The 27191-nt window shown below is 38.5% G+C and overlaps 1 protein-coding gene across 1 annotated transcript in view; it reads left to right on the top strand.

Moving 5' to 3' along the window:
* Positions 1–788: 788 nt before the first annotated feature.
* LOC126336903 (androgen-dependent TFPI-regulating protein-like) overlaps positions 789–27191 on the top strand; it is an 84954-nt gene continuing 58551 nt past the window's right edge. Inside the window, exons 1-2 of the mRNA XM_050001030.1 lie at positions 789–1087; positions 1691–1834. Coding sequence (XP_049856987.1) covers positions 911–1087; positions 1691–1834 — 321 coding nt within the window. The 5' untranslated portion in view covers positions 789–910. The remainder of the gene's footprint in view (positions 1088–1690; positions 1835–27191) is intronic.

Below are 27191 nucleotides of genomic sequence, written 5' to 3' on the forward strand. Positions count from 1 at the left end.
ATTGTTTATTTATTCATTCACATACTGTGATAAAAGTAAACCTTCACTGATTTTGTACAAATCAAGGCAACCATCAACAAAATGAAGTGTTTACTGGGAACTGCATTAACAACTAAGCATTTAGCTGTGCCTACTCAAGTAAAATTAACATAGTGAAAGTGAGTGTAAACTCTGTACACTGAAAAAAGTTGCAGCTTTTCAGTTATATTGAGTGAAAGTAGTTTATCTCTTTTTATTAGATTCACATGATCACAAGAGAATTTATAATTGAACAATGACCTATCTGTGTGTCAAAGAAATGGCAACTGTTACTCAGATAAGAGATATTTTGAGTCTTTTAATGTAAATAATTAGATAATTTTTGCAAAGTGTTGTTAATTTTTCTTTAATATTACAGTGATTCCTCATTTCCTCCTTTATGCTGGAGGAAGCCACTGAAGATCCTTATAACACAACAAAGAACCCCACCCAGAACCCTTGTACTGTAGCTGCATAAGGCATATCCATATTGTTTAGTTTATAACTCAATTCTACACTTCACCAAAATAATTATAAGAAAGAGAAATGGAATAAAGGTAAAGTGTGTTTCTAAATACTTAGTAAGTGCGTAAGTACCCCATCTAAGCAACAGACTGAGCTGTATGGGGAGCACTCGAAGCAAGCTCTTTCAAGGTCATGAAATGTTGTTGTTCAGGAGAGATGAACTGGCCTGTTTTCTTTTTAAGATACTGCTTGGACGTGACAGTGTTGTGTAAATAGTGCAACTGATGCATTTAGGCAGAAAAACACAAGAATCTGTCCTTCATTCTGATGTGCTAATGTTGCTAAGAAATCGACAAAGTGGCTGTTTCAGTATTTTTAATCAAATTCTTGCGAGGAACAACATTTCCCTACACAGCATTCACATAAAATGGCTGTAGATAAAATTAATACTTTTCGCTTAATTTTTCATTTAGGTACAGTTTTGCATCATGCTTTGGTAATTTATTATTTAGCTGATGCTGTAATCTGTGTGAGAAAGATAAATAATCCCTGGATTCAACGCCTTGAAAGATTTCAAGGAAGATTTTTAACAATGTGGAATTTTGTAAGTTCCTTTGTTAATTCTGTTTGATTGCTCATGGCCTTTCTTAGCTTTTTTGTAATAGAAGGGAAATTCACTTGAGATACCTACAAAAAGGGACAGAATGGCTCGGAAGCACACACACACACACACACACACACACACATACACACACACACACATGTTCATGGGGAGAAATTCCAGTACTGCCAATAGATAGCCTACATTTCAAAGTGAATAAATTATTCCTAGCTCTCAGATCCATTAGTATCTCTCTGTCCCTGTTATTTTTTTTTTAACTTGAGATTATTATTCCCACCCTTTTCTAGAAATTACAGCTATGATAATATTTTTGTTCAATGTAAGTTTCTTCTTTTACTTTCTATAACAGGAGAACTATTTGCAATATTTACACAAGTCTTACATTAAAATGATTATGAGGTATGTATCATTTTAAATAAAATCTGCCATTTGATTTATATTTCCCTCATTTCTATAATTATTGTTGAAACTAAAAAACTCCTTATACTGGTATTTTTCATGACTTAAAACAAGCTCTATAACATGTTTAGTTCTACAATAATATTACAGCATATGTCTCAAAGTTAGTTTCTGCTTTTCTTCCAGGCAATGCAGGCATTTTATTACACTGTGTGTATTTTACAAGATACACTAGAACTGAAGTCAAATAATCATTTGCAAGAAATGAATCACTATGTAAGGAAACTCAACAGTTATATCTTCCAGGCCTTTGTATTTCCATTATCTCCTGTAAGTATACATTTGTAAAAATGTAGTTTAGTTTGTATGAATGTGACGTTTCCTACTGCATACTGATGATGAAAAGCTGTCAAATTTTGATCAGTCAGGAAATGCAAGAGATTTAATCGGTACTTCAGTTTTTAGTTCTCTCTATTCTTTATATATTTCAGTAGTTGAGCGTGTTTACTAGAATTCTCCTTTAGAACAAGGCTCCATTTCTGATATGATTACTAAACAAAGTGAAATGAAAGGTAAAGAACTGACAGCATTACATTTTGAAAAAATCGCTTATTTATTTCTATTTCACCAAGTATTCCCTAAATCAAGCACATATTGCAGTGTAAGCCATTGAACTGAACTGAAATTAATTTTATTTGGTCCTGGGGTACAAGTGAACATGTTTTAAATATCAAAGGATATCCAGTTTCCTGCTTCATATATGAAATTATAAAGAGTGATGCAGTCTCTACATCGAAACTATCTTTACTCTTACTGTTGTCCATGTCAATTTAATTGTTACCAGTAGTCCTAAATTCATCTTATTTTTAACTACAAATTTCAATATAGAGTGAGTGTATTGGTTCTGCAAGAATTTCTCGGTGCCTGAAGAGGCTTGTGAAAGATGTTCTACTATCAACTGCACAAAATTTGCTCACTGCACATTTAGGTAGAATAAATATTTTTGACCTTATCTACATACCTCAGAAGACTATGCCATAGGACAGTACCACAGCCTAACATATGAAATTTGTGAGCAAATCCTGACAATGCAGTTTAGTAACATGATGGTATATACCTCTCAGGGTTTTTTAAAACCTAAAATCTTCTTCTTGTTGGTGCTACAATTTATTGTGCTATGCTCCCATTTGTAAAAACCATTGTACAAACCAAAATAAACAACTACTATTTGCTTTTGCTTTCACGATCACGGCAAACTCAACATTTTAACTTACTGGTCGCTTGGCTTGCTGCTGGTGCAATAGGCAACAAAATCCAGACTAAGTGTCATGACTGTTATATTAAACTGTGACAGTACTGAGTGGAAGTTTGCAGTACTGACTGCATATCAACACAGTGAGAGAGATTTTTTAAGTCCAGAACAGGCAGTGCTGGTTTTTTGGTTGACTTATGCACTTGCTACAACCACTTCAGTTGATTATGCATCTGGACACCTAGACACTCTATACATGCAGCCTCATACAATATGCATCCATTTGTTTTTATTTCTGGTTATTGTAAATAATTGTTATGTGCTTAGAATTTTATAATGTGAATACTTCATGTTTGTTAAGAATTAGTTGCATGCCTTATCCATCATTCTATTGGCTGTGTTTGGTCTCGATGTGTTTGGGTCCTTTATCATTCAGTGTGTCATCAGCAAATACAGTTTTTGAAGGATTTATGTACACCAAGAACAAAAGTGAGCTAAGTACCAAAGACCCAATCATTTATTGCATTCCATATACCCCATCAAGAAAGAGGAAAAAAACCATCATATAAACATAAGCTGTTAACTGTATTAACTATAAACTATCAGTATATTTCTTAATGCTCCTGCATCTTCAGTTTTACTTCATAGCAATAGTTTATCTACTATTAGCAGGTTATGTTTACTTGGTTACAATGGTATTTTTTAAAGAAAGTATTTTTTACATCTGTAAATTCTGAGTATTATTTATAGTACATTTCTACTTGCCACATAGCTGTATAACAAACTTGTATAACTTTCCTTGTAGCTAACAGAAGTTTTCAATCCCTGAATCTAGATATCAGATAATTTGTAGAAAGAATGGTGGCTAGTATGCTATGTTCTTAAGTTTCATTTGGAGTGATATGGTTTCCCAAACTCCTTTCTATTTTCAGCAACAAAGCCATTAAGGTATGTTGAGAAGGGAGTGTAAGAATTCTAAAATCATTAAAAAGATGTAAGGTTATCTGTTTTACATGACTTTCTTACTGCTTTGCTTTATTTACTGAGGAACATAATATTTAATGTTTCCTTATTCTGAAATTCCCCTCGTGAACCATGGACCTTGCCGTTGGTGGGGAGGCTTCCATGCCTCAGTGATACAGATAGCCATACCGTGGGTGCAACCACAATGGAGGGGTATCTGTTGAGAGGCCAGACAAACGTGTGGTTCCTGAAGAGGGGCAGCAGCCTTTTCAGTAGTTGCAGGGGCAACAGTCTGGATGATTGACTGATCTGGCCTTGTAACAATAACCAAAACAGCCTTGCTGTGCTGGTACTGCGAACGGCTGAAAGCAAAGGGAATCTACAGCCGTAATTTTTCCCGAGGGCATGCAGCTTTACTGTATGATTAAATGATGATGGCATCCTCTTGGGTAAAATATTCCGGAGATAAAATAGTCCCCCATTCGGATCTCCGGGCGGGGACTACTCAAGAGGATGTCATTATCAGGAGAAAGAAAACTGGCGTTCTATGGGTCGGAGCGTGGAATGTCAGATCCCTTAATCGGGCACGTAGGTTAGAAAACTTAAAAAGGGAAATGGGTAGGTTAAAGTTAGATATAGTGGGAATTAGTGAAGTTCGGTGACAGGAGGAACAGGACTTCTGGTCAGGTGACTACAGGGTTATTAACACAAAATCAAATAGGGGTAATGCAGGAGTAGGTTTAATAATGAATAGGAAAATAGGAATGCGGGTAAGCTACTACAAACAACATAGTGAACACATTATTGTGGCCAAGATAGATACGAAGCCCACACCTACTACAGTAGTACAAGTTTATATGCCAACTACCTCTGCAGCTGACGAAGAAATTGAAGAAATGTATGATCAAATGAAAGAAATTATTCAGATAGTGAAGGGTGACGAAAATTTAATAGTCATGGGTGACTGGAATTCGGTAGTAGGAAAAGGGAGAGAAGGAAACGTAGTAGGTGAATATGGACTGGGGCAAAGAAATGAAAGAGGAAGCCGCCTGGTAGAATATTGCACAGAGCACAACTTAATCATAGGTAACACTTGGTTCAAGAATCATAAAAGAAGGCTGTATACATGGAAGAAGCCTGGAGATACTGACAGGTTTCAGATAGATTATATAATGGTACGACAGAGATTTAGGAACCAGGTTTTAAATTGTAAGACATTTCCAGGGGCAGATGTGGACTCTGACCACAATCTGTTGGTTATGACCTGTAGATTAAAACTGAAGAAACTGCAAAAAGGTGGGAATTTAAGGAGATGGGACCTGGATAAACTAAAAGAACCAGAGGTTGTACGGAGTTTCGAGGAGAGCATAAGGGAGCAATTGACAGGAATGGGGGAAAGAAATACAATAGAAGAAGAATGGGTAGCTTTGAGGGATGAAGTAGTGAAGGCAGCAGAGGATCAAGTAGGTAAAAAGATGAGGGCTAGTAGAAATCCTTGGGTAACAGAAGAAATATTGAATTTAATTGATGAAAGGAGAAAATATAAAAATGCAGTAAATGAAGCAGGCAAAAAGGAATACAAACGTCTCAAAAATGAGATTGACAGGAAGTGCAAAATGGCTAAGCAGGGATGGCTAGAGGACAAATGTAAGGATGTAGAGGCTTATCTCACTAGGGGTAAGATAGATACTGCCTACAGGAAAATTAAAGAGGCGTTTGGAGATAAGAGAACCACTTGCATGAACATCAAGAGCTCAGATGGGAACCCAGTTCTAAGCAAAGAAGGGAAAGCAGAAAGTTGGAAGGAGTATATAGAGGGTCTATACAAGGGTGATGTACTTGAGGACAATATTATGGAAATGGAAGAGGATGTAGATGAAGATGAAATGGGAGATACGATATTGCGTGAAGAGTTTGACAGAGCACTGAAAGACCTAAGTCGAAACAAGGCACCAGGACTAGACAACATTCCATTAGAACTACTGACAGCCTTGGGAGAGCCAGTCCTGACAAAACTCTACCATCTGGTGAGCAAGATGTATGAGACAGGCGAAATACCCTCAGACTTCAAGAAGAATATAATAATTCCAATCCCAAAGAAAGCAAGTGTTGACAGATGTGAAAATTACCAAACTATCAGTTTAATAAGTCACAGCTGCAAAATACTAACGTGAGTTCTTTACAGACGAATGGAAAAACTAGTAGAAGCCGACCTCGGGGAAGATCAGTTTGGATTCCGTAGAAATGTTGGAACACTTGAGGCAATACTGACCCTACGACTTATCTTAGAAGCTAGATTAAGGAAGGGCAAACCTACGTTTCTAGCATTTGTAGACTTAGAGAAAGCTTTTGACAATGTTGACTGGAATACTCTCTTTCAAATTCTGAAGGTGGCAGGGGTAAAAAACAGGGAGCCAAAGGCTATTTACAATTTCTACAGAAACCAGATGGCAGTTATAAGAGTCGAGGGACATGAAAGGGAAGCAGTGGTTGGGAAGGGAGTGAGACAGGGTTGTAGCCTATCCCCGAAGTTATTCAATCTGTATATTGAGCAATCAGTGAAAGAAACAAAAGAAAAATTCGGGGTAGGTATTAAAGCCCATGGAGAAGAAATAAAAACTTTGAGGTTTGCCGATGACATCGTAATTCTGTCAGAGACAGCAAAGGACTTGGAAGAGCAGTTGAACGGAATGGATAGTGTCTTGAAAGGAGGATATAAGATGACCATCAACAAAAGCAAAACGAGGATAATGGAATGTAATCGAATTAAGTCGGGTGTTGCAGAGGGAATTAGATTAGGAAGTGAGACACTTAAAGCAGTAAAGGAGTTTTGCTATTCGGGGAGCAAAATAACTGATGATGGTTGAAGTAGAGAGGATATAAAATGTAGACTGGCAATGGCAAGGAAAGCGTTTCTGAAGAAGAGAAGTTTGTTAACATCGAGTATAGATTTAAGTGTCAGGAACTCATTTCTGAAAGTATTTGTATGGAGTGTAGCAATGTATGGAAGTGAATCATGGACGATAAATAGTTTGGACAAGAAGAGAATAGAAGCTTTTGAAATGTGGTGCTACAGAAGAATGCTCAAGATTAGATGGGTAGATCACATAACTAATGAGGAAGTATTGAATCGGATTGGGGAGAAGAGAAGTTTGTGGCACAACTTGACCAGAAGAAGGGATCGGTTGGTAGGACATGTTCTGAGGCATCAAGGGATCACCAATTCAGTATTGGAGGGCAGTGTGGAGGGTAAAAATCGTAGAGGGAGACCAAGAGATGACTACACTAAGCAGATTCAGAAGGATGTAGGTTGCAGTAGGTACTGGGAGATGAAGAAGCTTGCACAGGATAGAGTAGCATGGAGAGCTGCATCAAACCAGTTATTTGTTTGTTATAATTTGCTAATGTGTCCCTGTGCTTTGAATTGTTAAGATAAGACTCCCACTATGCCAGTGGAGTGATTTTAACGCCAAAAATTTTTGTGTGCTTATTAAAATTTTTTTACCTGCACAATCAAATGCTTTAGAGATCACATTTAAAGTACATTTGAGTACTTCAACAAACCATCTGCACCACCCTCACATTATTTTTTATTGGCTCCATATAGGTTTTGCACTGGTTGCCTTGGAATATTTTACCTGCAATTTTATCATTGCTTTTTACTATATCATTTGCTGATTGTTTGTTTAGTGCTCCATGACTTCTCTCTGTTTGGTCTGTGGTGATGCATTTGAAGCTTCAATATTTTACTCTAAGCCCTTTTACTGTTGTGTTACTCTTGTCTCACACTAAGTTTGTTAAAATCACACATGAGCCAGACACAGACACTATGCATTCATGTAATTTGATGTGTATTGTGAACCTGTGTTATTGTATTTGTACCCTATTAATTGCAAGCACTCCCCATTTTGTAATCTCATGAAATAACATGCATCCTGTGACTATTTTTTCTTACAAAAATATTTTTGTAATATGTGCAAAGGACTGTATATCCCATATTTATGTTTTCTGTCTCATGACAGATCTGATGACAGCAGTTAGCCAAAACACATAATCTATGTCAGAAATAATGAAGTACAATCAAGACTGAAAAATTTTGTGTATTTGCAAAGTTGTGAGGCATGGAGTAGGCCCACCATGGTTTGACAACTATGTTCTGCTACAAAAGGAAAGTGAGCTTCTCCACAAATTTAAATGTAGCCAAAGCATCACAGACAAACAACAAATTCAATGAGGCCAAAATTAGTGGAAGGAGAGCCATGCATGAAGTGTTCAATCAATCTGAAAGTCAAATTCTGGCTATCAACTTGACAGAAAATTCTAAGGGGTTTTGGTTCTATGTTAAATCAGTAAACAGACTGAAGGAATTTGTCCAGACACTCTATGACCATAATGGCACTGAAGTGGAGTGTGACACAGAAAAGGCCAAAATACTAAATGTCTTCTTCAAAAACTATTTCACAGAAGAAGATTGCACTGCAGTATCTCCTTTAAATTGTAGCATGAATTACAAAATGTTGGGATTGAAATAAGTAACCATGAGATAGAAAAGCAACTGAAATCTCTCAACAGTGGGAGGGCCACTGAACTTGGTGGGGTATCAATCTGATTCTATACAGAGTGTGCAAAAGAGCTTTCCCCTTTCCTAGTAGCACTATACCATATGCCTTTGGAGAGCAAAGTGTTCCTGGTGACTGCAAAAAAAGCACAGGTCATTCCTGTTTTCAAAAAGGGTCATTGAACAAAAGCAATGGAGTATAGGGCTGTATCTCTGATGTAGATCTGTTATAGAATTCTGAAACGTTTGATGCTCACCTATTATAGCATTTCTGGTGACTGAAATCTCCTCTTAGGAATCAACATAGGTTCTGAAAACAACAGTCTTGTGAAACATAGCTCACTCTGTTCATCCATGAGACCCAGAAATCAGTAGATACAGGTGCCCAAGTAGATGCCATGTCCATTGACTTCCAAAATGCATTTGATACAGACTTGTACTGCCCCTGAGCATGTGGAACATCAGACCAACTGTCTGATTAGACTGAAGAGTTTTTAATAAACAGAGCACAGTATGTCATTCTCAATGGAGAGAATTCTTCATACCTAAAAGTAACTTCAGGCATAGCCCAAGACAGTGTTATAGTTCCATTGCTTTTCACAATATACGAGGGTGGTTTGAAAAGTTCTTGGAATGGAATAGACAAAAAGTACTTACATCACTGAATTTATTTTTTATTTTTTCATGTAGTCTTCTTGTAGATTAATGCACTTGGTCCAAAAATGTTCCAGTGCCTTGATCCCATCTCAAAAATGAGTTTCCTCCAGGCCTGCAAAATATCTATCAGTTCTTCGTTTGAAGTGAATCTTCATCCACCAAGAAAAATTTTCAGTTTTTGGTTGAGATAGAAGTCTGATGGAACCATACCAGGTGAATAAGGTGGGTGTGTCCACAATTCATACCTTAGTTTGTGTAATTTTGCCATGGCGATGGCATGTGTGTGTGGACGCCATTGCCTTAATGGAAGATGACTTTCTGCCTTGCCAAACCTGGCCTTTTTTTCGCATACCTTTTGTTGCAATTTTTCTATGAAGTTAGATGGTATTCTTCAGTAATTGTTCACCCAGTGGGAAGATAATCTACGTACAGAATCCCCTTCCCATCCCAGAACACTGATGCCATGACATTTCCCGCTGAAGGAACTGTCTTTGCTTTCTTTGGTGGCGGCGAATTAGCATGTTTCCATTGTTTTTTTTCTCCCTCTCTCTTGGGTATAGTAGTGCACCAAAGTGTCATCTGTGGTCACAAACTGGCTCAAAAAATCTTGTTTGTTTCTCCTCAAATGGGCCAAACATTGTTCCGAAACGTCCATTCTCATGAATTTTTTATCTAGCATTAAGAGTCACGGCACCCATCTTACAGATAATTTTTTCATTTCTAATTCTTCAGTTAAAATGTGATATACCCTTTCAGATGATATCTGGCAAGGATGAGCAATTTTATGCATTTTCATCGGCGATCTTCCATGGCCATTTTGTGCACTTTTGCAATGATTTCTGGAGTAGTGACACAGCTTGGCTGACCATTGCATAGATCATCATTTAAGTTCTCCGGACCAAATTTAAATTAATTTGTCCACCTAGCAACAGTTGAATGTGAAGGAGAAGAGTCCCCTGTGTATTCTGGAAATTGGCATGAATGTCCTTTGCTTTCATACCTTTCTTTACAAAGTGTTTAATCGCTGCTTTAATCTCGATTTTTTCCATCTTTGCAAATCACTACATGGGAACAACAACAGATCTACATCACCACCACAACTCTCTTCTAAGAGTATTGACGTGGCACATGTTTACAGGCAACAGTCCAATGAATATCAGGTGAACAACTGATTGTGCTAGCACTGACCTCTCATGGTGATTCTGAAAACTTTTCTAACCACCCTCATATATATGTGATACAGTAGGCATTACTGGAAGTTCCATGAGGCTTTTCACATGTGGTAGCACTTTATACAAAGAAGTCACAATGCTAGAAAACTATAACAAAATGTAGGAAGACCTGCAGTGGATCAACACTTGCTGCAGAGAATTTCAATTGAAACTCAAAATAAATGGATGTAATGTACTTCATGTATATAGACAGAAAGACCCATTATTGTGTAGTTACACTGGGATCTATTTCTTCTATAAAATTTCTGGGAATATGTATATGGAACAATTTAAAGTTTAATTACCACAAAACTAACTATAGGAAAGCCAGAAACCAGACTGAGATTCACTGAAAGAATCATCAGGAAATGTAGTTGATCAACAAAGTAGGTAACTTTAACAAAATCACCACTCAACCAATACTTCAACATAGCTCACTGGCGCTGGTGTGGGATACATACCAGACAAGAATGCTAGCAGAAACAGAGAAGATCCAAGGAAGTGCACTACATATTGTCGTAGGTTTATTTAGAAGCACAAAAATTTCACAGAAATGACCAACCATCTCTGGTGGCAGATACTACAAGAGAGGCATTCTATATCATGCTGTGGTTTACTGTTAAAATTCTGAGAGCATACGTTCCTAGAAGAGTTAACACTATATTACTTCCTTCAATGTATATTTCATGAAAAGACCATGAGAATAAAATTATAGAGGTTCAAGTCCATATGGAGGATTGTCAGCAATCTTTCTTGACAAGAAACATTCCCAAAGGAACAGGTAGAGGTGGAGGAAGTGGAAGTAGATGTAGATGTTGGTGCAAATGCTCTTCTGTATTTCTTTATATATATGAGTTTGTATTACCTGTTAGGGCCTCTACACACTTTGGCACTTACAGAGTTTTAGTTAAGGTTCACCTACTAATTTTCATTTCATTATTTCTAATTACTGATGAAATCAGGAAGCTCATTTGAGATCCTCTTAAAATTCATGTACCACATGTGCCATCAAGTAAATCTGTCTGCAAAATAAGTGCAGAACAAGTGTTCTAATTTACATTTAGAACAAAAGTCTGTCAACACTAGAATTATGAGACACCACTTCATCTTCTTGGACAGGATCCATGAATATCTACTTCAGCTAGGTTATTAATGCTCTTTGGGATTATAGGGTGCATCCTTTAATATGTGACTGGTCATGAAAATTTCATTCTCTGGTACAGTTCGCATGTTCTTGTAATAGCTTTTACTTGTTTATTCAAATTTTCAAAATGATAAAGTAATTACATGTGTCATATGCATATCTGTGTAAAATATTGGGCCTGTATAACATAATGGCCACATCCTTCATGCAGATGCCACATTAGGAGTATAACATTCTTTCTAGATACATGAAATTCAGCAATTTTGTGTAACACTTGTCACTTTCTGGAACAATAAGTCATTAACTGTTGCAAAACAACTTAGCTTTCTTCTTCAAAACCTCTAGTGTTATTTTGTATGTCATAAATGATCTTACTGAAATGAGGCTATTTACTTATTCTTTTCTTTATGATAGTTGCAAGCTCTTTACTTTTATGACATGCCTTCTCTGTTACGTAAGATCCAACCTAAAAATGACCCCTGGGTCTTTTGATCAACAGTTGCTTTGCTTTACTATATGAAAACGTGAGAGTGCATCTGGCACTACATTTATAATATCATTTAATGACCAGTTCTTAATTTCTGTTAGAATACTTCAAAGAACAGAACCCATCAGATAATATCACTAATAACAATCTGTTACCTGTTGAAAAGGAGACTGCCTTGTGGTCAGTATAAATTATAATTTCCAAACAGTCTATTAAATGTTTGAATTTATACAGTCTCCAGAAAATCAAAAGTAATTATTTCTCTGTCATCACATAATTTATGTCATATTCATCCAAAATTCTAGTTAACTGCCTGATATGTTTGTGACTGGCCTTCATCCCATTCCCAACGTGATCCTTGTTTCAACAGTATTATTTCTAGCATAATTCATTACTTCTCCCTTCAAAAACTTATATAATAATCAGCCAATCATAAAAAGGAACATAACTGTCTAATATCCAGCATTCCTTAATATTTCCCCATTTCTCTAGATATGATTGTTTCATGAACACCTCAACCAAATGTGGATACCTTACCTAAACCTTCCAAAAATTGTACCTGTTGGTGGGAAAAATGGACTTTGGTGCCTAGATAGTAATGCTCTTTTCATGTAATTAGGTTAGCATTCTTTGTAATGAGAAAAAAGAGAAATACATTATCAATTCCTACAGTAGAACAAATATTGTGGCCTATCATATGAAAATGCATACAGAAATACTTGGTCCAAATGAAAAATTCCTGAATTTATAAATTTCCTTTCAAATAAAAAAAGCTGAATAGTAGTGAATTTCCTCAGCTATAGTACCTGTCAACATCCTGTTATTATATCCACTGTAGTTGTAATATATCTCTGTCCCAGTTACAAGTAACCCAATTATAATATTTCATACTGGCAAGCTAGCACAACTGTAACGTATTCCTTCTCAGGTAGTCATAGCCACAAAACTCAACATTAAATAATGTAAGTGCATTTTTGGTGAAACTTGTTGCCAACATTAAATCAAACAATGAGAACTCCAGGTTGGAATACCAACAATGTAAGGAAAAGACACATTGCTAGTCACCATAAAGAGGACACATTGGCTGGCAGATGGTCACAACAAGAAGACAATTACAGATTAGCATTCTGCCAAAGCTTTTATCAGCAAAGGAAACATGTAGGTATTCATTTAAACGAGCAAGCATACATTATGCACACATGACTGCCATCTCTGGCAGCTTGGATCAGAGTGCAACTATCATGTAGAACAGAAGCAGTAATTTGGAGAGGGCAGGGAAGGACAAGGGATAGCAGAGTACAGATGGGTAGAGAGAAGAGCGCTTTCTGGCAGAGTATGGAGGTGCTAGACTGTCAACAGAAGCAGCCTGGGAGGCTGAGGAGCAGAGTGGTGGTGAGTGGGGAAACACAGAGTGAGAAAGAAGAAGGGTAGGAAAGGGAAAAGATGAGCAGGTGCACTGGCAGAGAGCAGCACAGAAAGAAGGTGAGAGATGAGAATAGGGAAGAGGTGATAGAACAAGGGGGTAAGAAAATGTTGGGTGGATGGCTGAGGGCAATAGTTTGCCATATGTAGAGGTTCAGACAGTTTTGAGACTGGAGAATGTGTTGTAAGGACAGCTCCCATCAGCACAGTTCAGAAAAGTTGGTGGTGGAGGGGAGGATCCAGTTGGCTTGTGAAGTGAAGCAGCCGTTGAACTCAAGCATGCTGTATTAAGCTGCATGTTGTGCCATAGGGTAGTCTAATTTGCTCTTGGCCATAGACTGGCAATGGGACTGTTGTTATGAATCACAGTGACTACCTGACAGAAGGCCTCAGCCAATTATATAATCCCTCCAACTATAAACTCTGCCAGAGTGAGTCCATCCCAGAAGTCCAATATAACCTCTAACCCCTGCTTAAAATCTTAGGCCCTTCACACAACCTGTCCCCTGAATCCATTTCCCTCCTCACCCCTACAACACCCTGGATGCCTATCCTCTACATACTTCCCAAAACACACATGCTCAACAATCCAGGACCCCCCCCCCCCCCCCAATGTTGTTGATTATTGCGCCCACACTGAACGAATTTTGGCATTCATTGGCCAACACCTCCAACCAACTGCTCATAACTTAACCTCCCAAATCAAAGATACTGACCAGTTTCTTCACTGACTCTTCATGATCCCCACCCCTTTACCTCTTAGATCCCTACTCATCACTGCTCATGCTGCTTTCCTATACATCAACAGCCCTCATCCTTGTGGTTTTACTACTATTGAACACTACCTTTCGCAACATCCTTCAGACTCCAAGCCCATTACATCATTCCTCATACACCTTATTAACTTAACCCTAACACACAAATACTTCTCAGCTGAAGGGAAAGTAACAAACAAATCCATGGCACAACCATGGGCACCTGCATGGCACCCTCCTATGCCAACCTATTTATGGATCTTATGGGGGAGACCTTCCTAACTTCCCAAAACGCCAAACCCCTAGTTTGGTTCACGTTCATTTATGATACCTTCATGGCCTGGACTTGGGACCAAGAAACCCTATCTTCATTCCTTCACAACCTCAACCCCTTCTATCCCATGTGCTTCAGCTGTTGTTCCTCAACCCAGCTTGCCATCTTCCTCCACTCTGACAGGTCCATCCACAGCTCTGTCCACATTCAAGCCACCAACTGTCAGCAACAATTGCATTTTGACAGCTGTCATCCCTTTCACACCAAAAAATCCCTCTCATACAGCCTGACCATCCGTGGACAGCTTATCTACAGTGGCAAAAACTCCCTTTTCAGTATGCCGTGGATCTCACCAATGTCTTCACAGACAAGTATTATCCCCCAGACCCAGTCCACAAACAGATCCCCCATGCCATTTACCTTGAAACACCCAATCCTCCCACCACTTGCAACAACCAGCTACAAAGGAGTGCCTCCTTCATTACTCACCCAGTATGACCCCAGGCTGGAGCAACTGAACCATATCCTCTGTCAGGGCTTTGATTACCTAGCATCGTGCCTACCCAAGATTCTTCCCAGTCCTCATAAAGTGGTGTTTCTTCACCTACCCAACCTTCAAAACATCATAGTCTGTCCCTATGCCACTCCCAATCCCAACCCCTCACCAAAGGGATCATAATCCTGTTGAAGACCAGGTGCAAGACATGCCCAATCTACCCACCCTGCACTTCCTACTCCAGTCATGCCAACAGCTCATCCACTCCATCAGGGGCTGGGCCACCTGTGAAAGCAGCCATGACATATAACAGCTCCGTTTTTTATATTGGTATGGCTATCAACCAGCTGTCCACCAGGATGAACTGCCATTGCTAAACTGTGGCCAAGAGCAAAGTAGACCACCCTATGACACAACATACAGTGGAACATAACGTGCTTCATTTCAATGGCTACTTCACTACCCAAGCTGTCTGGATCCTCCCTTCCACCACCACCTTTTCTGAATTGCACTGATGGGACTTATCCATACAACACATTCTCTGCTCAAAAAATTTTACCAGACTTCAACTGTAGTAATCTACTGCCCTCCACCCTCCTCCCAAAAGTTTCCACCCTCTCTGTCCAATCACCTCCTCCCTGTTCTTGTTTCCCACACCCTTTGTGCACCACCCATCTTTCCCCTTCCCCACTGCTCTCCTTCCTTGCTCCCCATTTCGCCCCTCCCCATATCCCCGCCACAGAGCCTCCCCCGGTTGCACCTGCTGGCAGTCTAGTCCCTACACCCTCCACGAGACAGTGCTATTGTCTGCCCCCATATGTACCTTGTTATCCTTTCCCCTTCCCCATGCTCTCTAGATAGCTTCTACTTTTGACATGACAGTTGCATTTTGGTCTGAGCTGCAAAAGATGGCAGTTATGTGGGCATAAGGTGTTCTTGCTTGTGTGAGTGAATGTGTGTGTGTGTGTGTGTGTGTGTGTGTGTGTGTGTGTGTGTGTGTGTGTGTGTGTGTGTATGCTTCCTTTGCTGATGAAGGCTTTGGCAGAATGCTAGTGTAAGTGGCTTTTCATTGCACCTGACTGCAACTCAATATACCATGAGGCATCTTTACTATGAGTTATATCACGAGTCATGTTGCACCATATAATTATATCTGGGAAGAAATAATTAAAAATACTAAAATGTTGTACTTATCTTTTCTGGGTCTCTTGTAGACCATTTGCAGTCCATTTCAATCTCAATGCCTATAATCCCAAATTTGTTATTGTACTGGTTGAAACACTATTTGTTGTTTTAAATGTGGACATTTATTTAAAAATCAACACAATGAAAATACACATCAGAAAAAAATTTGACAATGCTCTTTATAACAACTGAATCAGCTACATGTTTAATACATATTATTTTTTGAGAACAGATTTGTCATAGGTATATGATTATTTTCAATGCATGTTTATGTTTCTCATATATAGATGATTATTTGGCAAACAAGAAGAAAAAGGCTTGTCTAAGAACCTATAACAACATAACCATTTACACAAAGTTCAATTTTTTTTGGTACACCATGAACTCTTTTTCATACAATATTCACATAGTTTAGTTCTGCATGTCTGCTGCTCATGGTCTCTTGGTACCATTCTTGCTTCCCCACCATGGGCTCCCGGGTTTGATTCCCGCCGAGATCAGGGATTTTCACCTGCCCTTAGGTGCCTGGGTGTTGTTGTGTTGTCTTCATCATCGTTCACCCCCATTACGCTCAGAAGAAGGCAACAGAAAACCACCTCCATTAGGACCTCGCCTAGTATGGCGGTGTGGGTCTCCTGCATCGTTCCCCTACACTCTGTTAAGAAGCATGGGACTTTATTTCTATTAGTTCCATATGGGACAACATGAAACATTTGTCCACATGAAAGGCAACATCTGTGTATGTTACTATCATACAGATTTCCTCATTATCCCCTTGATCATAATGAACTTTAAACTTTCTAGAGGGAGCAATTTTCTTCTGAGTCAGCAATATTTTCGCTGGAACACGTCCTCAGTTCCTAGCTTTTGCAGCATACATTTGATTCTCTTGTAATAGGGGTTAAAAAAAAGCATTGTTAGAAGTTCATTTAGACTTGGGAGTTCCTTAGGATTTTGTCTCAGATTTCACAGCGCAAATACTAGTTTTATGACAGTTAGCTTCAATGTCTGAGTCCCAACAAATCACCTTTGAACAGTTCATAGTGTGCCTTGCTGTTGCATTGGCACATATTTCTTGCATGACTGTGCTTTGCTGCATTCTTCCAGTTTCCCTGTTTTTCTTCACTTGATGACACACTATTCACTATACTGTAAGTATCATATGTAGTGTCATAGCCTACACCATTATTCGAAAGATCAGATTATGCTTCATGGGGGTCTGATATGTTGCCACTTACTGAACCCATGAATTTATTAATTAATTTATTTATCTCATTCGTGTTCTATAGACCCATTAGCGATAAATCACTTGGGTGTAGAATTGGTCATTTACATAGATTGGAGACATTTGTTTATAATAATAGGTTGTACAATGAATAATATATTACATAGAAAAAATGTTTACAAGAATTGTTTTTGTAAAAAGTTACAAACTACATTGAACAGACCTACAATAGATCAAAATCAATTCACATATTCTCATACATAAATTTGTCCAGTGAGTAAATGTTTTCACTCAGAAGATATTGTTTAAGTTGATCTTTAAAAGTAGGTGGATAGGTAACTGACATTTATATTGCCTGAGGGAGAGCATTGAATATTTTTATGCAAGAGTAGTGTACTTCTTTCTGTACCATACTTAGATTCTTTTGTTCAAGATGTAGATCATTTTTTACATTAGTGTCACAGTTATGATACATGCTGTTCATTTCAAAAAGGGAATGGTTTTCATACAAGGAACACATGAGAGGGGAAATGTACTAAGATACTGACTAAATGCTTGAAGCTCAAATGTGGGCCTCAATTTCAAAAATGTACAACTAGTGCCATCTAACGGTATGGCTACAGAACTATTACAGAAAGCAGCGAGCTACAGAAGAGTCGCATGTTGTGTCAACAGCACTATAATGGCTGCACTCATCATTGTACACAAATGGGTTAAGAAAGACAGAGTGAATAAACCTCCCACGATCTAACATCTGAACTGCTGAATAACATTTGAACATCTTAATACATCAAAAGTGTATAATTGTCTAAACCAGCAGTTGAATTTTAACCTATTTACAAGCTAACTGGCTGCACCAGAACCTTCTAGAAAATACATGTTTTTAATTAGAATTATTTTCTAAATAAAAGATAAATTTCAATAAATAGTATATATTTTAGAAACTGTTATTTAGTATTAGAAACTGATAACTCAAATAACACAGTAAAAACTATCTGGCAAGTTATAAAAAGGAAGAATGGTAAAAAAAGTAGATTACAGGACTGACATGGAATTAATTCAGGATGGAAATATTGTAAAAAATACTGAGGAAATTGCTAATATCTGCAATAAACATTTTTTAACAGCTGCTGAAAAAATTGGCTGTGGAGGCTCAGAGAGGATGCACTAGCCCTTGTGTATAAATCTAACAATGCCAGAGTTTTCCAAATACAGATAACATCCTTAACAATTTGTGATATCAATAAGACAATCAGAGAGATAAAGTCAAAAAACTGTGGTGGGGTTGTTAATATTTCAGCTAAGATGCTTAAACACCCTCATGGCTATATAAATACAGTCTAGTGTTACATTTTTAATGAATCACTAAAACAAGGTATTGTTCCATTTAGATTGAAATATGCCTCAGTGAAACCATTTTTCAAGAAAGGTGAAGAAACTGATGTAACAAACTACCACCCAATATCCCTGCTAACAAGTTTTTCGAGGGTCCTTGAGAAACTGGTATTCAGGAGAATTGTTAATCACCTGAACAGCCGTAACATTCTCAGTCAATGCCACTTTGGTTTCTGGCAAAGCCTATCAACTGATGATGCCATTTTCTGTTTCACCAATCAAATTCTTGAATCTCTTAGCAGAAAAGTGGCACCAGATGGAATCCTATGAGATCTATTCAAGGCTTTTGACTGTGTCAACCATGAAATTCTGGTAAATAAAGCAGACTATTATGGTTTAATTGTAATAATGCAGACATGAATTAAATCCCACTTTGCAGACAGTGCCTCAAGGCTCAGTATTGCGACCCTTTCTATTACTTATATCCGTCAATAACCTCAGTGGTTAGCACACAGAACTCGCATTCGGGAGGATGACGGTTCAATCCCAACTCCGGCCATCCTGATTTAGGTTTTCAGTGATTTCCCTAAATCGCTTCAGGCAAATGCTGGGATGGTTCCTTTGAAAGGGCACGGCTGATTTCCTTCCCCATCCTTCCCTCACCCGAGCTTGCGCTCCGTCTCTAATGACCTCATTGTCGATGGGACATTAAACACTAATCTCCTCCTCCTCCATAAATAACCTCCCACACTGCACCACATCAGTGAGCAAGTTCACCCTACTTGCTGATGATTCTAGCTGACAAAGCAACAAACAACTAGGAAACATCTGTGAACAATGCATTTGATGACATTCTGAAATGTTTTAAATGTAATGGACTCTATCTAAATATTGAAAAGCTCATTATGTGCAGTTTCACATGGCACATTAAGAACTGGGGGATAGAAATATAGGATGTAATGGACAACAAATAAGGCAAGTTGACTCAGCTAAGTTCCTGAGTGTAGGAAAAAGCCTATATTCTGCAACATTTGCCTTATGTATGATTGCATCAACCTCACACAAGGAGGCCATAAGAGCTGCTTATTTAAGATATTTCCATACACTTCTGGCTTACGGAATCATCTTTTGGGGCAACCAGACTTTGGCAAGAAGTTTTTACTGCACAGAAGAGAGCTATACCCATCATGAGTGGTGTGCAACCAAGCCACTCATGCAGGAAACTGTTTAGGAAACTACAGGTATTTACAATGATATCTCAGTAAATATACTCCCTTGTATGTTTCATTAATAAAAACCACTCTCTCTTTGAAACCAGTAGTGAATATCATGGTGACAAGGCAATGTCAAAAGAGAACTTTCATAGCAACCACTCAAACAATACCCTTGTATAGAAAGGAGTAAATTATACAGACATCAAAATTTATCCAGTGTCATCAAAAGTCTGGCTCCTGAAGCACCAAAGTTCAAGAGCAAACTGAAGAAATACGTAATAAAAAAGCCATTCTATTCAATTAATGAATTTTTTAGTGCATAGGGGCAAGTTTTTATTATAAAACTGAGTTAGACATTCAATGTAAGCATAAATGTAAACTATATGTTGCTGTAGTTTTATATTGTTGCTCAAATACTTTGATATTGTTAATTTGAATGAGTACACATAAGTATTAATTCTGATGTATGCAATATGTTTTTATTTCTTCTAGTGTTCCATATTGTTACTATAAGTCTTGTCATGAATTAGCCATATTTTTTGCTGCTGTATTGTTAACACTGTAAAAATACTGACTTATTCCATATCCTTGCAACTCCATTGCTATCAGATTCAAGAGAACTCACAACAAAATAAATAAGTAAAACAACAAATAATAAATATTTTTTGTTTTTTAAATTAAATTTCAAATTTATAATCAAAGTTTCACACATTCAAAAGTTTCTTCTGAAAACTGTATTTTTGAAATTTATTTTCATCAGTAGATAGCACAATGCTTTGCCCATTGTTATGTATGACAGCTGATAGAATTAATTTTTGGCTACGCAGAAATATACATAACCTCCATTTTGGTTATGTTGTCATTTTGTGATTTTTTCTTTAACTAACATGTTTTCAATAAAATTAATTACATTATTACAAACAGGTAACAGATACCTAAACCCTGTAATAAATTTCAGTCCAGTTTCTATAATAAAGTATACTAGAGATCTAGGCCAAATGCTTCATTAGAGGAATATTGCTTAATACCCCTCCCATACACATACATTTCAAGTTAGGGAATTTAAGATAGGTTAAACTTTCATCTACAGCGATAGGTATACCTCTATGAACTTCTACAATGTAGGCAAAGATAGATTGCTACTTCCCATAAAGAAGACCCATTAAGTTGCAGACAGACACAGTTAAAAGACACTCACATGTAGGTTACAGCCACAGCCTCCCCCCCTCCCCCCCTTCCCCCCCCCCCCCCCCCACCCAACACAAATACTAGCATTTCGTCTTCCAAGTGTTTACAATTATTACAGAATTTTGTATTTGTTTATATGTCAACGAAGGAATTGAAGTAACAAAACAATTGTTGATTTCACCCTATGATGAAAGTTACTAACTAGGAATAGACTAAATAAATTAGAAAACCAATTACATACTTAATACTAAGCACAAAATTACATCTGGTATTATATTCTTTAAAACAGATTGTACTTGCATATGTTAATGGTAATCAGGTAAAAGTAAAAAAATGAATTTTAAGGAGGCAGATGGCAAAACAACAGGGGAAGTAAAAATACCCCAGCTTGCTTTGTCACAACCTCCACTGAAATAGTTTCAGCATTCATTGACCAACACCTCCAACCAATTGCCCATAATCTAGCCTCCCACATGAAAGATACCAACCACTTCCTTCACTACTCTCCACCATCCCCAGCACTTTACTTCTTGGATCCCTACTCGTCACTGTTACTGCCACCTCCCTATACACCAGTATTACTCATGCCAATGGTCTTCCCAATGTCCTTCAGAATCCATATCTCATTTCTCATACACCTTACTAATGTTATCCTAATTCACAATTACTTCTCATTTGAAGAGAAGGTGTATAAACAAATCCACAGCACAACCACAGGCACCAGCATGGCACCCTCCTATGCCAACCTTTTTAAGGGCCACTACAGGAGATCTTCCTACCCTCCCAGAACACTTGATTCCTACTTTGGTTCAGGTTCATTGATGGAATCTTAACAGTGTGGACCCAGGGCCGAGACACCCTATCTTCATTTCTTCACAACCTCAACACCTCTCACATCTGCTTCATGTTGTCATCCTCAACCCAGAGTGCCACCTTCCTAGATGTTGACCTCCTCCTCTCTGATGGCTCCATTTGCACCTCCATCCACATTACATCCACCAAGCACCAGCACCACCTACATTTTGAAAGGTGTGATCCCTTTTACACCTAAAAATCCCTCCCAAATAGCGAAGCTACCAACAGATGATGTATCTGCAGTGACAAATGCTCCCTTGCTCACTATGCTGAAGATCTCACCAAGGCCTTCATAGACAGGCACTATGCTCAAGACATAGCCTGCAAAATGCTCTCCTGTGCCATTTCCCCTCACAACCCCAAACCTCTCACCACCCCCAAAAACCAGCCACAAACGAGTGTCTCGCTTGTCATCCAGTACCACCCTGGACTGGAAAAACTGAACCATATCCTTTTCCAGGGCTTTGATTACCAATCATCTTGCCTTACCCTGAAATAAGGGACATTCTGTTAGCGATACTTCCCCCCCCCCTCCCCCCCCCAAAAAGAGGTGTTCCAACGCCCACCCAACCTCCACAGCATCTAGTCCATCCCCCTGCTACTCCCAACCCCAACCCATACACAAAAGAATCATATGCCTGCAGAAGGCCCAGGTGCAAGACCTGTCCAATCCACCAACCCAGAACTTTCCAGTCCCGTCATGTCACAGGTTTATCCTACCCCATAAGGGGCCTGACCAACTGTGAAAGAAGCCATGTCATTTACCAGTTCTGCTTCAATCATTGCACAACCTTTCATATTGGAATGACTGCCAATCAGCTGTCCACTAGGATTTCAGTAGGTTGTGGGGCAGGGAGTTGGGGGAAAAAAGAAACAAAAACTGAGAGTAGAGGTGGATGCATTGGCAGAGGGCTGCAATTATACAAGATGGGAGGTGAGAATGAAGAAGAGATAATAGGACATAGGGGGTGGAAACTGTTGGATGGAGGGTGTGGGGACAGTATGTTAACAAAGGTTGAGGCCAGGATAATTACAGGAATGGAGAATGTGAAACTTCCTGCCAGATTGAAACTGTGTGCTGGACCGAGACTCGAACTTGGGACCTTTGCCTTTCACAGGCAAGTGCTCTACCAACTGAGCTACCTAAGCCCGACTATGCCCCGTCCTCACAGCTTTACTTCTGCCAGTATCTCATCTCCTACCTTCCAAACTTTACAGAAGCTCTCCTGCAAACCTTGCAGAACTAACACTCCTGAAAGAAAGGATATTGCAGAGACATGGCTTAGCCACAGCCTGGGGGATGTTTCCAGAATGAGATTTTCACTCTGCAGTGGAGTGTGCACTGATATGAAACTTCCTGACAGATTAAAACTGTGTGCCAGACCGAGACTCAAACTCGGGACCTTTGCCTTTCATGTATCGGGAGGTGGCATCAAAAGTGACAAGCAGGTATCAAAGAGGTAAAGGGGTGGAGATGGTGGAGAATCAGTGAAGGAAGTAGTTGGTGTCTTTGATGTGGGAGGCTAGATTATGGGCGACTGACTGGAGGTGTTGGTCAATGAGGGCTGAAATTCTTTCAGTGGTGTGTTCAGGACTGTTGGGTCTGTGGATTTTGGGGAGCATGTAGAGGGTGGGTGTGTGGGATGTCATCGGGGCGAGGAGTGAAATGGATTCAGGGATGATGTTCTGGCAAGATCCTAAAGCCTTAAGCAGAGATTGGAGATTTTGTTGGACTTCTGGGCTGTGATCACTCTGGCAAAGTTTATAGGTGTAGGAGTCAGACAATTGGTAGAGGCCTTCTGCAAGCTAGTTACTGTGATTCATCACAACAGTGGTAGAATCTTTGTCTACAGGTAGAATGATTAGGTCAGAATTTGTTTTGAGGTTGTGTATGGCTGTTCTTTCTTCTGCTGAAAAGTTGGTGTTCTGAGAAAGGGACTGGGGAAGGTTGGTGAGGTGAAGTTGGAGGTAAGAATTTCCTGGAAGATACCAGTAGATGGTTAGCAGGGTGGGGGAGTGGTAGGAGGGGAGAAGGGGGCAAGATCACTGTTGGATGGTGGTACATACTGGAAGAGGCAGGATTCAATGTTGTAATTAGGGTGGTTTTCATTGGAGGAATTGGCGGCAAGTGTGTGCTTCCATTGCAGAGGTTGGAAGAAGGAGAGTAGGTCTGTGACAAGTCTAGCATGGTTAAATTTGGGTGTAGGGCTAAAGGCAGAGCCTTTGAATAGGACTGAAACTTCTATGGAGCCGAGGATTTGGTGGAAATGTTAACAACAGTGATTTGGAAATGTTTTAGCTCTGGATTTGGTTGAGCATTGGTAAGGAGTTTTGGCAATGTGGTGTGTTGAAAAGGTCAGATAGGCAGGGTTTAGCTGTTATGAGTGGCGGATGAGGAGGATAGGAGCTGGATATTGGTGACTGAAGTGGCAGTAGGATGTCAGCAGGTTGGATAACTAATGGAGGTTGTGTCTGGAATGCTCCTCCAGGTGCTGGAGAGAAAGGGATTCAATTTCGGAGATATGATGTATGGAGTAGAGATTGCAGGGGTAATAGTATCTTGCAGAGAGAGTAAAGGTGGTTCTGGGATGCCTGTGCCATGAAGATGCATTCTTGCAGCACCATGTTTGTGAGACCCAGAGATTGGTAGAATATGAAGACATGTAGGCCATCATGAAAGGAGGGGTGGGATCCAGAGAAAGGAATCTTTATATTTAGGCCATATCAGGGGATTATATGGTTTAGGCAGTATTTGAGAAATAGGATGTGGGACTGGGTATTAGCCAGGGAAAGGGATACTTTTCTAAATTGGTACAGAAAGATTGAGCAAGGGTCCATTGTTCCAGGAATGGTGGTAATCCCTCCAACCAAACCCATCCTAATAACAACATTGAATGCTGCCTCTTCCAGATCATACCTTCATCCAACCATTATCCTCCCTCATTATCCTAACCAACCGTTGGTCACCTTCCAGGAATTCTTTACATCCTACTTAGCCTCACCATCCTTCCCCACATTCCTTCTTCAAACCACCAATCTTTCAGTACAAGAAAGAACAGCCATACACAATCTCAAAACTAATTCTGACCTAATTGTCCACTATCTGCAGACAAAGATACCCCATTGTTGTGCTGAAGCACAGTGACTACCTGGCAGAAGGCCTATGCCAGTTGTCTGACTTCTCCACCTTTAAACTTTTCCAACAAAAATTCCAGTCTCTGCTTAAGGCCTTATACCCTTCCCAGAACATCTCCCTCGAATCCATTTCCCTCCTCACTCCTATGACAAACCCACGCACCAACCTTCTACGTGCTCCCCAAAGCCACAAACCCAACAATCCTGGATGCCTCACGGTGGCAGTTTATTGTACCTTGTGATGATGACATCTTCTTTTATTTCTTCATTTGTTGTCCTCAGTGTCAACATACTGGCTGAAAAAATAGGGGGTGGAAGAGCAGTACTGTCTACTGTAAATAATGTAGCTGACAGGTGCTCATTTGCATTTCACAGTTGTTTACTTTCACTTTTCACAACCCCCATATACACATTTAATATGGCCAGTGCACCATTGTTTAACTTTCGATAAGACACATTAATAGTTTTCAGGCAAACATCCACAAACTGCTACATTAGTTTCCTACTGAACATATATTAGCAGTAAAAACCTAACCACAAAGTTCACAGTTCTTGAAGAATAGAAAGGTATGTATGGAGCAGACACGGTCATTGTTTTAACACATGGCCTAATTGTATAACACTTATTTCATAGTTAAATTGAAGCATAAACTTGGACATGGATTGACTGTGTCAGGGTAAAAAATCAGGCACTTATATGTCCTCACAATAATAGGTGCTGAAACTACACATTGTTCAAAGTTAAATTTACAGAATGTACAGTTAAAACTTAACTCATTAAATTAACTGAATACTTTGTCTGAATTGTTCAAGGTCTTCCTTTTTTTCCGAACATCTCCATTTTCTTCATTTTTGAGCTCTTTGTGTTAGTGCTTCTTCACACTCCTTATTCCACCATGTCTTCTTTTTATTCTTGGCTAATCCTAAAGGTTTCTCTGCTGCTTGAGTTATTGTCATCTGGAGTTCACGCCAATCACCTAGTCTCAATTAATTCTCTATTTTTTTCTATATTTTCTTTTGTAATATTACCTGTAGTGGTGTTGTATCTGATCATTTTCTTGGTCGCCTTTTTTGGTTTAGATGAGAGAAATTTTATTTTAATCTTAGAGAGATAATGATCTGAATCAAATTCCCCATTTCTGATTATTTTAACATTCCTAATTTTTGTGATGTACAGCAAAGAAAAGAAACATCAAAAATAATACAGCAAATCAAAAGGAACTTTGAAAATTGTCAGCTTATTGAAATAGAAGAAAATTTCACCAAAAATAATTCTAGAAATTTTTACCAAACCTTTAAATACATACTTAAAGATATCAGGCACCAAGTATTTGTTTCAAAGAAGAAAATGACAAAATAGGATTAAATAATAAAGAAAATTGTGAAATTTTAGCAAATTATTTTGAAAAGTTGTTAAACTGTCCAGAGTCATTTAAAGATTTCAAGAAAGCATTTGACTGTATAGACAGAGAAATGATAGAAATGTTCATTAGAGAATTCGGTGTTAAATCAAGACTAGCAAACATAATTCATGAGACACTAACAGATACAATATCTAAAGTCAAATGTATGGGAGAAGTATCTCAGCCTTTTGAAATAAAAACTGGTGTTAGACAAGGTGATGGTTTATCACCTTTACTGTTTAACTGTGTTCAAGAAAAAATTGTAAGGATCTGGAATTTGGAGCTAAAAAATCACAAATTTGAACCAATAACTCTGGCAAGGAAAACAAATGAAATTAAGGTAAACTGCTAGGCTTTTGCGGATGATTTCACAATACTTTCAGAAAACCTGATAGAAGCAGTCACTCAAATAAACATCCTGAAAAAATTAGCAAACAGAACTGGTCTCAAAATTTCAGCTGAAAAAACAAAATTCATGAGAAATATAAAAAATCTACAATAGATGTAAGAATTAACAAAATGGAAAGAGCATATGGTTTGACCAAAAATATTTACAACAAGAAATGCATATCTAGAAAAACAAAACTAAAACACTACACCACAGTGGTATGACCAGAATGTTTATATGGATCTGAATGCCTAATGATGAACTATAAGATGGACAAACTAGAGGTACTGGAAAGAAGGATTATTAGAAAAATAATGGATGCAATGAAAACTGCAGATGGTTGGAAAATGAGAAGTAATGAGGAGAGCTACAAAAATATAGAAAAAATATCTGAAGTAATGGCCAAACAAAGATTAACCTTTTTTTGGACATCTCTAGCAAATGGATGGAAATAGGCTAACAAAACAAATACTCCTATATTTCCAGAAGAAGAAATCGATAATAGCATGGATTACAGAAGTAAGAAAAGATCTTGTAAGA

Source organism: Schistocerca gregaria, chromosome 2 (assembly GCF_023897955.1).
Source record: "Schistocerca gregaria isolate iqSchGreg1 chromosome 2, iqSchGreg1.2, whole genome shotgun sequence".
NCBI classification, from domain to species: Eukaryota; Metazoa; Arthropoda; class Insecta; order Orthoptera; family Acrididae; genus Schistocerca; species Schistocerca gregaria.